Here is a 17527-nt window from a genome sequence, read left to right as displayed (position 1 = left end):
GACGTTCCTGACTTAAAGGAACCATAACAAATCGGGGCTGTTGTTTTTTTCCAGAGTTTTTGGGTCGGTGGACATGCCAGATACCCAAATGAACGTGTAGAAGCACTAAAAAAGTGTAATTTTCACAAAATGTCCCCTTTAAGATAAAGCATTTCTAAAGCACAAAACAAATGCAGAAAAAGGCTTTCCCATATACATGAGTGTTCAAATCCTCCATCAGATACTGATTGACAAAATAGTATATGGTGATCTCTAATTAATTAACTAGTTATCACTGGGAAACAGAGGAAGTATAATGTATGATTCCTTGTCTGTTCAGGGCTTCTGTCCTTGCACCCCGATCCCCCTCTGGTTTATTATTCAAGTTGTGCTCTATTAGAGCTTCACCATGGCGACACAAACAGACATGCAAACACTGTCCCCGCGCGACCTCTGTGGGATCAGTGCTTCATCAACAGTGGAGTTATATAACAGATGGTGATAAAAGCACTTACCTTTAACTTTACCTTACTTTGATTTCGTGCTTACTTAGCAGCTTATACTTAAAGATTATTCACCTGACAAATAAATTGGCTCAGTGATTCATTGTTCTGGTTCTACTCGGCGGCCGCTCACGGCTTACGTCACAACTTGGGCTTCTCGTTTACTTTAGACTCTGTGAGGGAATAGGGGAGGGGGAGGCAGAGTTTAGAGACGATCTTTGCTCTCACAGCGAGTCCAGCAGCTCTCAGTGCAACCCGTGCCACCATGTTCGTTTCTATACTCCTCCTGTTCGTTGGTATTGGGTTCATCATCCTTCAACTGAAATCCCGGAGGCCCAAGAACTTCCCACCGGGACCCCCTGCCCTGCCCGTCCTGGGGAACCTCTTACATCTGAGCCTGGAGAATCCTCTGAAGGACTTTGAGAGGGTAAGAAAAACACTGAAATCAGTGACGTTGCACTTTAATATCCCTTAACTTGTAATGTTTATTGCATAGCATTACTACTTAAGTGCTCTTCCTACTGTATCAATATGAATAAATAATAATAATAAACAATATTTTCTATTTTGTCTCTCAAAAGTTACCAAAGTTAAAAGGTGCTTCACAAAATAAGATTCATGACCAAAGATAACAAATCATAGAAAAAACAGATTATGGTAAGTAATGCAATAAAACTAAACGGATAAAAGAACCAAATGGAAACAATAAATCTCCTTGTCTGTACAGAGTTGGCACACAACCAGGAGTGTAGGAGTTTGAATGCTTACAATCAGTTCAATGCATGATTGCAGATGATGTTTTCTGAGGGAGGGAAAGTAGGTGAGAGGGGAAACGCTTTGTTTAGCTCAACTGGAAACTCCCTCGAAAGCAGCAGCTTCCTGGCGAATGAACACTCTTCACTGTCTCGTGGAATCATCCCCAGGTTTCTAGGAGGAGACGACGCTGCCGATACTTAGTTTTGCAAAGTTGCCATTTAAACAACGTTTAAATGATAACTTGGGCAGAAACATGACTGAAGCAAAACTAACTGCAAGGCTCTGAAACAGTGTTTGGTTTGAGTTGTAGTATATAACAGTATTAGACAGGAACTTTCAGCACATTTTCACAGATTTCCCAGGTATCTACGTATGTGTGAGATATGGTGCAAATAGTTGCCTGTTGTACGATATAGTTTTTACTTCCTATCTTTGTCTTGATTCTAGTTTCTGTGAATGTCTGCTTGGCCCTGATGTGTTTCCCTGTGTACAGTCGTCCCTTCCTTCAGTCTCTGTGCTACATAGTCGGCGCTTTGTTCACGTTTTCTTCTGTTCAGTCAGACTTGGTTCAGTTCTTGTCTTCTGCCTGCTGGGAATTTAAGCCACATTTTTGTCCTCTAATTACTTCACTACAACTTAATGTGCCTCTGGATTTGGGCTCTCCGATCCTATAACCTGCCATGCAGGCAGTTTCCTTCATGACATACAGGCCAAGACTCGTGATAGACAAATGTTACGGTTTCAGACACAATCATCTTAAATCTTGTCCTGTTTGTTATTTCTAACTTAGTCATTGATGCTAGATTTAGCTGTTGTAATGTTGTTAAACTATTTATTAGCCTTTTTTTGTGTGCTCTTTATAAATGTCAATGATTTCAATCTGTGATGTTTTTTTTGTTTTTTTTATATTTCATTGAGGCTGTCTGTGTTTCACACCGAACTATCCTTTTTGACCAGGTAACTCTACTTTAAGTTGTGTGATGTATACACGTATTTTAAACACTGACATGTGTCGTCTTGTTCTGTGGCAGCTGAGGAAGAAGTATGGAGACGCCTACAGCCTCATCCTTGGCCCCCAACCCATGGTCATTCTCAATGGGCAGAGTGCGATAAAGGAGGCTCTGGTGACCAAGGGAACTGATTTTGCTGGACGACCTGATGACCTGTTTGTCAATGACATCACCCAGAGGAGAGGTGGGAAACACATGATGGTCTACGATTGTCATTTGAGTCTCATCCCGATGTGATAGTGGATGTTAACACCAAAGAGTTTTCCAATTGAATGTGGCGTCCATAAAGCTGATTTAAAGGGACATAATTGTTCTCAGTTTATCTTGGCTTCTGTTTTTCCTTTGCAGTCAGCGTCTATATAGTGGGACTTCAGTTGTATACTCTTAATGACTATGACATGTCTTTTTCTCGTGAATCCACTACTAGCAGGTTAAAGCAAAGTCATGAGCCATCCTGTGCTCTTCTCTGTCATAGGCGTGCTCCTGGCGAACGTTGGCCCCAGCTGGAGGGATCACCGTCGCTTCGCTCTGTCAACCTTGAGGAACTTTGGTATGGGGAAGAATTCAATGGCGGACAGGATCCATGGAGAGCTACAATACATTGTGGAGGCAATGGAAAAAAACGTTGGTGTGTTTTCTGTAATTGTGTTCCGAGAGTTAAAGCATGAAACACTGTTCTCCCTCTTTAAGTTTGGCGAGTGGGTATGATCTCCTGTGTCAGTCGCAGCTGAACGAGATCTTCCCTTTACGTCCTCACCACAATCTGTTGTCTGTGTTTCTTGCTGTGCTGTTGTTCTTGTCTTTTTTGTGACACTGATGTTTGCATCATGTCTCACAGGCAAAAGCGTGAATCCTGCAATTCTGGTTTACAACACGGCCTCCAACCTCATATGCCAAGTTCTGTTCGGAACTCGCTTCGAGTACGAAGATGAGTTCATCAAAGTCATCGTTCAGTGCTTTAGAGAAAACGCCAAGTTAGTAAACGGACCCTGGTCGCTGGTGAGTCTGAGTGCTCTCTCTCTCTCGCCCTCGCTCGCTCGCTGTGCACCTGAAGATTCCAAGTCACTCATGTTATGGTATACAATGTGAATCTGCACATTTGGATTCAGATTTTAAACCAATGTTCTGCAATAATGCTTTACCTGTAATGCATTAAACGTGATACCATAAAATTGTGCGCCTTTCGGCATTCAATAAATTTGGTTCTCAAAATAAAATATTAAATATTACATCATAACTTTAATTGATTAAAGCTACATCGGGGCACCAACCTTCAAAAGAAGGGAAAAGATATCAAATGTAATGATTAAGTCTCATAGAGGTACTATCTACAAATTCGGAATTCTGACTAAAAAGTAAATGAATAACTATAACCAAAATTACCATAAAGTTGTTAGCTAAGTTGAAGGATATGTAGTTGTTAACATTGTAGAGGTTGACAAAATTCACTACGTAACATTAATGAAAGAACATTTATGGGGAAAAAAAATAATAAAGTATAAATAACAAAAATTACTAACGTTACTTACTAAACAAAGATGTGTATGTGAGTGTGTGTGTCTAAGTGAGTCTGCATGCTTTCAAAAATGGCAGCTGACCAGAAGTTAACACCTTCCTCAGCATGCTTTCAAAATAGTCGCTGGCCAACCTAAAGATACCCCCCCCCCCACCCCCACCCTTTTGAAGTGGTTTTACGACAGGTAGCGGGGTCAGAGATAATTAGGTGAAGGATTATGCGTCTGTCTGTGTGTGTGTGTTTGTGCCAAGTTAGACAAAGAGTGTAGAATGAAATGCATAGAAAGACTGTGAAGAGCCCAACACACTAACATTACTTTTGAATAACTTATAATAACCAAAGTATCACAACACAAATCAAACTTAGAAACACCACACAGAATCGAATAAAGAGTCTCGCTTAGCCTAGTATAATTACTAAGCCCAGTTGTTTTAACAGTCCGTGGAAAGGGGAAAAAGGAAGTTGCTGTGCAGTTCGCGGTTCTGTGAGGTCTTCATGGCTGGTTGTGTGGTGTCTGCCTTTGCGGGTCTGTTGAGCTGGTTGAAGTTTTCCTGCAGGACATCAAGTCGCTACAAGGAGTTTGGTAGAGCTTGAGTTGCGAGGTGGTTTCCTTGGTGAGATGAGCTGGAAGCTGCACCTTTTTTGCTCCTCTTGAAGAGTTGGATGCGAAGAGAAGATGCGAGCTGGAGAATCAGGCCTCTCCCCTCGACGATGCAGGAAGAGAGGCAGGCAGACTTCCGCCCTCAGACGGATGTATAAAAAAGAGATAGAAGAGGGGGAGAACTTGCATTTTATTGGCCTTTGACCTCACATGTCATGGGGTCCAGAGTGACCAATAGGAGTTGACCCTTGTGGCTTTTCACACCTCTGTTTGAAGTTGAGGAATCCTGGGAGACTGAGTTCCCTGTGCTCTGACTTTGTCCGGAACAAAGAACATTTCGGCCTATATGACTACCCATATAGGCCGAAATGGAGGCCTTTGGTTTCACAAAAACACTGTCCCAACGCTAATGATTGTTCCTTTTTTCCTTTTTACAGTTGTACGACTCTTTTCCACTGATTCGTAAATTGCCGCTGCCGTTCTCCAAGGCCTTTGAAAATTTTAAGGTTTGTTGATTGGGCCTTAAAAATATTTTTAACACTGATGCACAATTAAAAAAGGAATATGAACATCAATCATATATATTTTCTCTACCTGCACATTTATATACAGTCAGTGAACAATTGAAAATCCTAATGCTGAAGTGAACATACAACTTCATCTTATATTTATCAGACTGCTGTGAAATTTTCACGTGAATTCCTGGACGAGCACAAGAAAACCAGAGATCCTGGAGCTCCACGGGACTTTGTTGACTGCTATCTGGATGAACTGGACAAGGTGTGTTTGTGTGTTAACTTACAGTTTATACTTGATTTAAACAAATGGTTTAATATTGAATTTTATAATTTTTTGATAATGCCTAGAACTTAAAGCAACACAATGTAATTATTAGGTGAGCTACAGCGCCTTCTGCAGTCACATGTGGGTATTAATTCTGTTGGTGCCATGTCTCCATGGTTAAGTGGTTTTCTTGCAGAGAATTAACCAAGCCTATCAATTTGATGATGCGCCAAAGAGGAAATATATTGCAATTTAATTATTTGCTCTTATAGTGAGGTTAAAAACTTGCACAGTGTCACTTTAACTGTTAGCTCACAAAATGAGCTGGTTCTTATCAGTCTGTGTGTGTGTGCTGGGGTTTATCTTTAAACAATCACTCTTCTTTCTTAGAGAGCTGGTGAGGATTCTCCATTTTCAGAGGAAGAACTCATTTCGAACTCCCTTGATCTTCACTTTGCTGGAACTGACACGACCTCCAACACCCTGCTCACTGCTTTCCTCTACCTCATGGCCTACCCACACGTACAAGGTTCGTCTATATGTGCCCATGTGAGGATTTACCTCTGTCATCACATGGACACAGCTCTGTCTCCAAATATATATGTTGGGTGAGCATTGGTGAACAGTTCCATCACTCAATCTTCCTGCAGTGCTCTCCAGCGTGACACCCCAGGGGACATGGGAGAACTGCTTTCAACACACTGGGAATTCGAACTCTTTTCCTGGTGTTCTCTCAGATTATGATCTTAGCTTCATAAACTGTATAACTTATGTAAAATCATTTAACTTAAAGTCCTGCTGAAAAACTCATTCCTTTGTAGTTAGTGGTCTCCCCCTCAAGAAAATGGACTTAAACCGACTTGAAACTTATTTCTTGTAAGATTTAGATTTTATATAGTCCGAATAATGGGCTTGAACCAAAGACTGCATTTAAGATGGCTGCAAATACTTGGAGTCTTGGAGCCATGGTAGTTTTTATAGCACTAAAGAGAAATGGGCGCCTCATTCTGTGACTTCTCCCAGTTTAATTTATGTTGATGCACTACATCCTGTAAATGTGTTTTAAGATATACATCATTTTGTTTAAATGATGAAATGTAATTTTTTTTAACACAAAGAATATGTCTCTCAGAGCGTTGCCAGCAGGAGATAGACGAGGTGCTGGAAGGGAAGCATTCGGTCACGTATGACGACAGACATAACATGCCATACATGCAGGTATATGTTCAGACACACGTCTCTTGTTATGATTCATCAATAAGGTCACTTCTATTTGATATATGGGTGTGGGTCAGAGGGACATTTCTTAAAGGAGGACACAGTCTGTTAAAGGCCCATGGTGTAAGATCCACTTCGACAAAACTTAGTATGGTTTTTAAGGATATCGCTGACAGGTATCCATAGTAAACGTTTACTTTCTGTGTCTGATCCTCTGTCCTAAGTCAGACAAAATATAAAAACATGACGCTAAAATCTTTGTTTCCATCCAGGCTATGATCCATGAAGTTCAGAGGATAGGCAACATCGTTCCACTCAGCATCATCCACTCAACGACCAAAGACACCGAGCTCATGGGATACTCCATTCCCAGGGTAAGTGGCATAAAACATGGTAAAAAAAAAACATGCCATTACTTCAGTAAATGTTACAGTCGTTTATCACCTCAGGGTACATTGGTCATCCCTAACCTGGGCACAGCCCTGAGAGAGGAGGGACAATGGAAATTCCCTGATGAATTCAACCCAGAAAACTTCCTCAACGACAAGGGAGAGTTTTTCAAACCCGAGGCCTTCCTTTGTTTCTCTGCAGGTAATCACCAAACAAGCTGTTGTGTGTTTGCCATTCTGTCACATCAACAAAGACTTAATATAATATTTAGCTAAACTGACAGTTAGCTAAATTCCATGGATAAACAATTGAAAAGGAAAGATTTGGCTAAAATTAGGCGCCTATCGAATTCAACCACCCAAAAAGAAGATAGCGTGGTCTCATGACTGGGTCGGTAAGATTAAACTCTCAGGTCTTTTTTTTAAATTTCTAACGTCGCAGGTCCTCGGATGTGTCTGGGAGAGGCTCTGGCTCGTATGGAGCTCTTCCTCATCTTGGTGACGCTGCTGAGGAAGTTCAGGTTTGTCTGGCCTCAGGACGCAGGAGAGCCAGACTTGACTCCGGTCTACGGGGTCACCCTGTCTCCCAAACCTTACTGCATGAATGTCCAGCTCAGGGCGACACAGTAAGAAGCTCTTATAATCCAGTTGATATTAATTTAGCTACCTCACATTAGCTTTTAAATCAGATCCTTGTAGCTTGTCTATTTACAAAAATAACTCATCGTAAATATTCTATGATTGTATCAAATGCATCTTTATTTGTAAGTGATCGATCGGATTGAATAAACTGCAATATTGAGACAAAATGTCTCCTTGTTATGTCTCTTATTCATGTTGATGGAACAGCCCTCCTCAGATTGACCTGTTTTTGAGTGCCTGTTCCTTTAAAAGCTAAAGAGCCAGCTCCCCCCTGTCCCCCTCTTCCCTCCTCCACGAGATACGAGCACCCGGATTTTTGGCTATCCATTACCTTTGTAGAAATATGGCTACTGGAGACGAAGATACAATCTTGCAACCATCTCGTTTTGAACCAGGGCATGTAAGAGACACTACCATTTCATTGTGACGAGAGAAGTATACATAAGCTCATTCTCAGTCACTCAAGCCTGACGTTCCTGACTTAAAGGAACCATAACAAATCGGGGCTGTTGTTTTTTTCCAGAGTTTTTGGGTCGGTGGACATGCCAGATACCCAAATGAACGTGTAGAAGCACTAAAAAAGTGTAATTTTCACAAAATGTCCCCTTTAAGATAAAGCATTTCTAAAGCACAAAACAAATGCAGAAAAAGGCTTTCCCATATACATGAGTGTTCAAATCCTCCATCAGATACTGATTGACAAAATAGTATATGGTGATCTCTAATTAATTAACTAGTTATCACTGGGAAACAGAGGAAGTATAATGTATGATTCCTTGTCTGTTCAGGGCTTCTGTCCTTGCACCCCGATCCCCCTCTGGTTTATTATTCAAGTTGTGCTCTATTAGAGCTTCACCGTGGCGACACAAACAGACATGCAAACACTGTCCTCGCGCGACCTCTGTGGGATCAGTGCTTCATCAACAGTGGAGTTATATAACAGATGGTGATAAAAGCACTTACCTTTAACTTTACCTTACTTTGATTTCGTGCTTACTTAGCAGCGAATACTCAAGGAAGATTATTCATCTGACAAATAAATTGGCTCAGTGATTCATTGTTTTGGTTCGACTCGGCAGTCGTTCACAGCTTACGTCACAACTTAGGCTTCTCTGTGTTGTTTACATTCGACTCGCATGTGAGGAAACAGAAGAGGAGGAGGAGGCAAAGTTTTGAGACGATCTTTGCTCTCACAGCGAGTTCAGCAGCTCTCAGGTGCAACCTGTGCCACCATGTTGGTTTCTATAATCCTCCTGTTCGTTGGCATTGGGTTCATCATCCTTCAACTGAAATCCCGGAGGCCCAAGAACTTTCCACCGGGACCCCCTGCCCTGCCCGTCCTGGGGAACCTCTTACATCTGAGCCTGGAGAATCCTCTGAAGGATTTTGAGAGGGTAAGAAAAACACTGAAATCAGTGACGCTGCTCTTTAATATCCCTTAACTTGTTATGTTTATTGCATAGTATTACTACTTAAGTGATTTCCCTGCTTTATCAATATGAATAAATAATAATAATAAACAATTCGTCTATTTTGTCTCTCAAAACCAAAGTTAAAAAATGCTTCACAAAATAAGTTATATCACCAAAAATAACAAATCATAGAAAAAACTGATCATTGTCAATAATGCAATAAAACTAAATGGATAAAAAATCTACTGAAAACAATAAATCTCCTTGTCTGTACAGAGTTGGCACCCAACCAGGAGTGTAGGAGTTTGAAATTAAAATCAATTCATTGCATGAATGCAGATGATGTGTCCTACATAGTTGGGCCTTTGTTCACTACAACTTCCTGTCTGAACGTGCCTCTGGATTTGGGTTCTCCGATCCTATAACCTGCCATGCAGGCAGTTTCCTTCATGACATACAGGCCAAGACTCGTGAAAGACAAATGTTACGGTTTCAGACACATTCATCTTAAGTCTTTGTTGAAACCGTCTGTCTTCCTGTATGTTATTTCTTAGTGTTGTTTCTTTTTTTACATATTTTATTGATGCTGTCTGTTTTGCTATGTTCCACATTGTTTTGCAATAATGCATTAAACTTGATAACATAAAATGGTGTGCATTCAATAAATGTGGTTATAAAATAAAATATTGAATATTAATATTCAAAATATTAATATAAAATTATATCTTGCATTTATTAAAGTTATGTTGGGGCACCACCCTTCAAAGGAAGGGAAAAGATTAAGTCTCATATAAGTAATAACTACAAATTTGGAACTTTGATTAACAATTAAATTAATAACTATAACCAATAAAGATATTTAGCTAAGTTGAAGGATAAAGAGTTTTGGACAGTGTCGAGGTTGGCGAAATTCACTTATTCAACATTATGAAAAAACATTTATGAAAGAAAAACATTTATTATGAATATAATAAAGTGTAAAAACACAAATTACTAACGGTGTACTTATTAATCAAAGATATGTATGTGAGTATACGTGTGTGTCTGTGTGAGTCAGGATGCTTCCACAATTGCTGTTGGCCACTCCGAAGATAACAGATTTCCCCCCTTTGGAATGTTTACGACATGTGGCGGGGGTCAGAGCGATTGGTGAAGAGATATGCGTGTGTGTATGTGTAGGTGCCAAATTAGAGAAAGTTACTAGATGCATGCAAGGAAAGACTGAAGAGCATAACTAACATTAACTTTCATATAACTTGCAACTAAACAGCAACAAAAAACTATAATCATCACACGCAATCGGATAAACAGTCTTTGCTTAGCCTAATATAATTATTAGGCCCAATTATAAGGTTTTCTCCAGAACAAAGGACATGCGGCTTCAGGCTTTTGACCACACATGTAGGCCGAAACTGTAGTTCACCAATACCAGGTCCCAACAACACTGAACTACCCTTTTTGACCAGGTAACTCCACTTTAACCTGTGTGATATATATATACTTTAAACACTGACATGTGTCGTCTTGTTCTGTGGCAGCTGAGGAAGAAGTATGGAGACGTCTACAGCCTCTTCCTCGGCCCCAAACCTATGGTCATCCTCAATGGGCAGAGTGCGATAAAGGAGGCTCTGGTGACCAAGGGAACTGATTTTGCTGGACGACCTGATGACCTGTTTGTCAATGACGTCACCCAGAGGAGAGGTTGGAAACACATGATGGTCCATGATTGTCATTTGAGGCTCATCCCGATGTGATAGTGGATGTTAACACAAAAGAGTTTTCCATTTGAATGTGGCGTCCATAAGGTCAGATTTAAAGGGACATTACTGTTCTCAGTTTATCTTGGACCCACACAGGCTGCAAAATAAAGATATAGAAAATATTGTTAAATCAGAAGAAACTCAATTTGGGGAAAGAAATTGTATTTCAATGCACAACAAGATGTAGAAATTGATGGGAGTATCTAATAACAATTCAACCCCTCATGATATTATCATGATTAAAAGTGGGTGAGGCTGAGCTTAGCATAGAAAACCCCACCTGGAACTATGCACCAGGATTTGAACAAACAACCCTTTTTGCTGGGAGGCCAACATCTGCAACACCATGTCCTCCCGGTCCTGTAAGCAAAATGTCATCGGCATACGTTTCCAATGTAGACATCATTGCACTTACAACAGTCTGTTCTCATATCTCCAACAATGCTGAGCATCCACTGTGGACACATCTTCCAGTTCAGATCACCAGGAGCTTCTGTGTTTCCTCTGCAGTCAGCGTCTATATAGTGGGACTTCAGTTGTATACTCTAAATTACTTTTTCTCATGAATCCACTACTTGACGTCTCAGGTTTGAAAGCAGGTTATAGCAAAGTCATGAGTCGTCCTGTGCTCTTCTCTGTCGTAGGCTTGGTCCTGGCGAACGTTGGCCCCAGCTGGAGGGATCACCGTCGCTTCGCTCTGTCGACCTTGAGGAACTTTGGTATGGGGAAGAATTCAATGGCGGACAGGATCCATGGAGAGCTACAATACATTGTGGAGGCAATGGAAAAAAACGTTGGTGTGTTTTCATAATTGTGTTCCGAGAGTTAAAGCATGAAGCAAGGTTCTCCCACTTTAAGTTTGGCGAGTGGGTATGATCTCCTGTGTCAGTCGCAGCTGAACGAGATCTTCCATTTACGTCCTCACCACAATCTGTTTTCTGTGTTTCTTGCCGTGCTGTTGTTCCTGTCTTTTTTTTAACACTGACGTTTTCATCATGTCTCACAGGCAAAAGTGTGAATCCTGCCATTCTGGTTTACAACACGGCCTCCAACATCATATGCCAAGTTTTGTTCGGAACTCGCTTTGAGTACGAAGATGAGTTCATCAAAGTCATCGTTCAGTGCTTTAGAGAAAACGCCAAGTTAGGAAGCGGACCCTGGGCGATGGTGAGTCTGAGTGCTCTCTCTCTCTCTCTCTCTCCCTCTCTCTCTTTCCCGTTGTGAACCTGAAGATTCCCAGTAACTCAGGTCATGGTCCGAGGTGAAGAAGCTGTTTGGACCATAGATTGTAGATAATGATGTTAAACATGACAGCCAATGGTCCCCTGGTGGCTGGTTGCCGTATAGGTCATGAACCTTGCTTCATCCATGTATGTGGATAGGACGTGGACCAAACCGCCTCCACCACCTCTCAGGAACGAGATGGTGTTTTCTTACTAAAATTATTTAAACTTGCAAAGAGTTATCTACAGCAGTACTTCTCCTCCTATTATAGAGAAATATACAAGATTTAAAATCCTCTGTTTCGAATTTGGAAGCAGAATCTGCACATTTGTATTCAGATTTCAAACTAATGATTGTTAATTTTATTGTTTTTTACAGTTGTACGACTCTTTTCCACTGATTCGTAACTTGCCGCTGCCGTTCGTCAAAGCCTTTGAAAATTTTAAGGTGTGTTGATTGGGCCTTGAAAATATTTATAACATTGATGTGAACATAAAAAAGGGATATGAACATCAATCATATTTTTTTTTCTCTGTCTACACATTTATTTACAGTCAGTGAACAATTTAAAATCCTAATGCTTAAGTGAACATACAACTTACATCTTATATTTATCAGACTGCTGTGAAATATGTACGTCAATTCCTTGACGAGCACAAGAAAACCAGAGTACCTGGAGATCCACGGGACTTCGTTGACTGCTATCTGGATGAACTGGACAAGGTGTGTGTGTGTGAACTTACATGTTATATTTGATTTAAACAAATGGTTTTATACTGAATTTGATCATTTTGGGATAACGCCTGGAACTTAAAGGGGACATATTATGCCCATTTTACTACAAGTTGATATGGTTCCTTGGGGTTTTAATGAAATAACTCTACCATATTTGATCAAAATACCACAAGGATCATTTAAAACAGCACCCTTTTTACCCTGTCTAAAACAGCCCTCCTCAGATTGACCTGTTTTGAGTGCCTGTTCCTTTAAAAGCTTATGAGCCAGCTTGGTAGTCACTAAAGCATGACGTTTCTGACATAGAGGAACCATAACAAATTGCAGGAGTTTTTTCCTAGACCCTAACCCTAACCCTAACCCATAATATGTCCCCTTTAAAGCAACACTATGTAATTATTAGGAGAGCTACATCGCCTATGCATTCACATGTGGGTATTATTTCTGTTGGCGCCATTTATCCATGATTAAGTGGTTTTCTTGCAGAGAATTAACAAAACCTATCAATTTGATGATGCACCAAAGAGGAAATATATTGCAATTTAGCTATTTGCTGCTTTATTGAGGTAAGAAAGTTGCAGTGTCACTTTAACTGTTAAATGTTGTTTAATCCTTAAACAATCAATCCTCTTTCTTAGAGAGCTGGTGAGGATTCTCCATTTTCAGAGGAAGAACTCATTTCGAACTCCCTTGATCTTCACTTTGGTGGAACTGACACAACCTCCAACACCCTGCTCACTGCTTTCCTCTACCTCATGGCCTACCCACACGTACAAGGTTCGTCTACATGTGCCCATGTGAGGATTTACCTCTGTCATCACGTGGACACAGCTCTGTCTCCAAATATATATGTTGGGTGAGCATTGCTGAACAGTTCCACCACTCCATCTTCCTGCAGTGCTCCCCAGCGTGTCACCCCAGGGGACATGGGAGAACTGCTTCCAACACACTGGGAATTCTAACTCTTTTCCTGGTGTTCTCTCAGATTATGATCTTAGCTTCATAAACTGCATAACTTATGTACAATCATATAACTCAAAGACTTGACACTTGCTTCTCTTAATATTTAGTTTTTATTTAGTCCTAAGAATGGGTTTAAACCAAAAGAATACATTTAAGATGGCTGCAAACACTTGGAGTCTTGGAGCCACGGTAGTTTTCAAGCACTAAAAAACTAATTATAACCAAACTTACCAGAACATGAACACTTGAACATACATCAGTGTGCATCTACCTGAAATGACAAATTCATTCATGTCATCCTTCTTGACAAACAGTCTGTGGGTTTGACCAAGCTCCTTTGTTTATTCTCTTAATATATATTTGCCTTCAAAAACACTGTGCTCATCTTCTGCTGGTTGATATGAAATTCCCAGCAACAGTCAAAACAAATTGGGCGCTTCATTCTGTGACTTTTCGCAGTTTAATTGATGTTGATGCACTATGTCCTCCAAATGTTGTGTTTTAAGATATACATTCTTCTGTATTCAATTTGATGAATTAACCTTTTTTTAACACAAAGAATATGTCTCTCAGAGCGTTGCCAGCAGGAGATAGACGAGGCGCTTGAAGGGAAGCATTCGGTCACGTATGACGACCGACATAACATGCCATTCATACAGGTATATGTTAAGACACATTTCTCTTGTGATGATTCATCAATAAGGTCACTTCTATTTGACATATGGTTGTAGGTCAGAGGCGCATTTCTTAAAAGAGGACACAGTCTGTTTAAGGCCCATGGTGTAAGATCCACTTTGACAAAACTTAGTATGGTTTTTACGGATATTGCTGACAGGTATCCATAGTAAATGTTTACTTTCTGTGTCTGATCCTCTGTCCTAAGTCAGACAAAATATAAAACATGACGCTAAAATCTTTGTTTCCATCCAGGCTATGATCCATGAAGTGCAGAGGATAGGCAACATAGTTCCACTCAGCATCGTCCACTCAACGACTAAAGACACCGAGCTCATGGGATACTCCATTCCCAGGGTAAGTGGTATAAAACATCGTAAAAAATATTTACCATTACTTCAGTAAATGTTACAAAGTCGTTTATCACCTCAGGGTACATTGGTCATCCCTAACCTTGGCTCGGCCCTGAGAGAGGAGGGACAATGGAAATTCCCTGATGAATTCAACCCAGAAAACTTCCTCAACGACAAGGGAGAGTTTTTCAAACCCGAGGCCTTCCTTTGTTTCTCTGCAGGTAAACCAAAAACAAGCTGTTGTGTGTAGCTAAAAGTATTGAGGGGACATTTCAAAACAGTCGGGAAAACATCATGAATAAAGTTTATTGTTACCTAAAGGTATGGGGAGGAGGGGGCAGTTGACAGTTATTCAAAATGTCATTGACAATTGAAAAGGAAAGTGTTGGCTAAAATGTACTTCTTAGGGAGTTCAACTACCCAAAAAGGAGATAGCATATAAGAGGTAGACTTGATGTTGGCTAATTCTTAATAATCATAAATATGCTTATTAAAACAATACAATTATTTATTACAAATAATACAATTATTAATCAAAACTATAAAGTTATCAATTAAGAAAAAGGAAGTCATTAATGAAAACCAGTACAATTATCAATTAAGAATAATACAATTTTTTATTATAATGTATAAAAGACAGGTCACCACCCTGGTATCAGGGACCAACAATCAAATGTATAGATCAGTCTTATTTCCTAACTAAACATTATGTGAAGTTGAGTGTGTGTGTCTATGTTAATCAGAGTGCTCCAAAAATGGCCGCTGGCAAACATAAAGCTAACAGCCCCACTACTTTTAAAGTGGTTTTACGACAGGTAGTGGGGGAGGAGATAATTAGGTGAAGAGATATGTGTGTGTCTGTGTTGGTGCTAAGTTAGACAAACAGTGTTGACTGAAATGCAAAGAAAGACCGTGACGAGCATTAACCTTACTTTTGAATAACTTATAACCCAAAATATCCAACTCATAAACATAACCCAGAATCGAATAAACAGTCTTGCTTAGCCTAGTATAATTATTTAGCCCAGCTGTGTTACCCGTCCATGAAGGGGGGAAAAGGGAAGTTGCAGTTCAGTTCGCAGTTCTGTGAAGTCTTCATGGCTGGTTGTGTGGTTTCTGCCTTTGCGGTTCTGTTGAGCTGTGGGGCCCAGTTGCTGGTTGAAGTTCCCCTGCAGGACATCAAGTTGCTACCAGGAGTTTGGTAGAGCTTGAAGTGCAAGGAGGTTTCCTTGATGAGATGAGCTGGAAGCTGCACCTTTGCACTCCTCTGGAAGAGTTGGATGCGAAGAGAAGATGCGAGCTGGAGAAATCAGGCAGCCTTCCGCCCTCAGATGGATTGAAGAAAGAGGTAGATGAGGGGGAGAATTGGCGTTATGTTGGCCTGGTGACCTCACATGTCCTGGGCCCAGAGTGACCAATAGGAGTTGACCCTTGTGGTTTTCACTACTCTGTGTGAAGTTGTCTGGAACAAAGGACATGCAGCACCCTGGGAGACTGAGTTCGGGAGGCTTTCTCTTGAACAAAGAACATGTGGTTTCAGGCTTTGACGACCCATGAAGGCCGAAGCGGAGGCCTCGGGCTTGTCAAAAACCATGTCCCAACACATGGTTTTATGACTTTCAAACTCTCAGGTCTTTTTTTTTTATTTCTAACGTCTCAGGTCCTCGGATGTGTCTGGGAGAGGGTCTGGCTCGTATGGAGCTCTTCTTCACCTTGGTGACTCTGCTGAGGAAGTTCAGGTTTGTCTGGCCTGAGGACGCCGGGGATCCAGACTTGACTCTGGCCTACGGGATCACCCTGTCTCCCAAACCTTACTGCATGAATGTCCAGCTCAGGGCGACACAGTAAGAAGCTCTGCACACAGATTATCCAGTCAATATTATCTTACCTCTATTTAGCTTTTAAATCATATCCTTGAAGCTCATCATTTTACAAAAATTACTCATCGTACATATACCTTACAAATGTATGTTTGCTAAGTTGATGATGGTATCAAATGCATTTATATACAGTATGTAACTGATCTATGGGATTGATGGGCTTGAAAATAAACTTCAATACCAAGAAAAAATGTTTCCTTGTTATGTCTCTTATTCTTGTTGATGGACTCTCTGGTGCTCTTGCTTCCCAATTTGAATATAAAGCTGCTATCAGACATGCACTGAACTCCGTATTCTCTCCAGAGGAGCTGCACGTGTGAACCCAAATGTCTGAGTGAGTAACACACCGACGAAGATGTCAAGTGAGAGTTTGTGGTGATAAGAGTTGAAATAATAGTTAATAGTTCATTTTGCGCCTCCAGCCTCTGCCTGTTTCCCCCCTCACCTGAATAATGTGGAGGAGCTGTTAACCACAGATCAGATTAGTGTGCCCTGCACTCTGGCCTGAGTAGTGCACAACACTGCAACACTGAAAAATACCGTCAGACAATCACTACTGCATTCACATCTTACAATCACATGAACGATACTCAGAACATGAATTAAAAAAATCTGTGAGAAACTTCAGTTCTGTCAGCTTCATGAAACATATGGTCTTACATAAAAAAACTGCTGCTGTTCTATGAACCTAAGATATAATTATAGCCTGCTCGGGTTTTCGATCTCTAACTATTTATATATTTGAGGCTACACATGACAACGCTCTTACTTTCCTGCTCAATTATATCTTCTAGAAATGCATGCCTTCAATAAACACAGTGTCAACATCAATAATACAAACAGTAAAACATCAAACGGCTGCTGATGATGTTATTTTGATAGTGAATGAAGCACGACCGGGGGCAGCAACTTGGCAAGACTGGACAGGCAGAAGAGCTTGAAATGAGGGGAAAGTTTGTGATCCTTTTTCTCTCTTTGTGTATTTATTCAGTGTCTCATCAAAGTGAACATGTAATCTGGATATTATCTAATGATCAGTTGAATATAAAGAGATGTCCAGAGACAGAGACCGGTGTGTGACCTTAGTCACAGTGGGTTTGGTTTGGTTCCAGGATGTTTTTATAGTCC

At 40.6% G+C, this 17527-nt stretch overlaps 2 protein-coding genes across 4 annotated transcripts; both read left to right on the top strand.

Annotated features, from left to right (window-relative positions):
* The first annotated feature begins 682 nt into the window (after positions 1–682).
* On the top strand, positions 683–7564 carry LOC133955098 (cytochrome P450 2J6-like). Of its 3 annotated transcripts, none has more exons than XM_062389760.1 (11): positions 685–909; positions 2270–2432; positions 2724–2876; positions 3087–3247; positions 4803–4871; positions 5041–5145; positions 5539–5677; positions 6281–6366; positions 6639–6740; positions 6816–6957; positions 7198–7564. In XM_062389760.1, the coding sequence occupies exons 1-11, from the start codon at positions 748–750 to the stop codon at positions 7383–7385; spliced, it is 1470 nt and encodes a 489-aa protein (XP_062245744.1). In that variant the 5' UTR covers positions 685–747; the 3' UTR covers positions 7386–7564. The 3 variants fall into 3 exon arrangements, with proteins under 3 accessions (XP_062245745.1, XP_062245744.1, XP_062245746.1); XM_062389762.1 differs by lacking the exon at positions 685–909 and adding an exon at positions 2152–2195; XM_062389761.1 differs by lacking the exon at positions 3087–3247 and having other exon boundaries at positions 683–909; positions 2724–2872.
* An 813-nt stretch (positions 7565–8377) lies between these two features.
* On the top strand, positions 8378–16590 carry LOC133955097 (cytochrome P450 2F2-like). The gene is made up of 11 exons (XM_062389759.1): positions 8378–8791; positions 10348–10510; positions 11214–11366; positions 11576–11736; positions 12172–12240; positions 12412–12516; positions 13167–13305; positions 14065–14150; positions 14422–14523; positions 14599–14740; positions 16180–16590. Exons 1-11 carry the CDS (start codon positions 8630–8632, stop codon positions 16365–16367), a joined length of 1470 nt encoding a protein of 489 aa, XP_062245743.1. The 5' UTR covers positions 8378–8629; the 3' UTR covers positions 16368–16590.
* The last annotated feature ends 937 nt before the right edge of the window (positions 16591–17527 follow it).

Source organism: Platichthys flesus, chromosome 6, assembly GCF_949316205.1.
Source record: "Platichthys flesus chromosome 6, fPlaFle2.1, whole genome shotgun sequence".
NCBI classification, from domain to species: domain Eukaryota; kingdom Metazoa; phylum Chordata; class Actinopteri; order Pleuronectiformes; family Pleuronectidae; genus Platichthys; species Platichthys flesus.
This window is presented reverse-complemented; position numbering and strand designations above follow the sequence as displayed.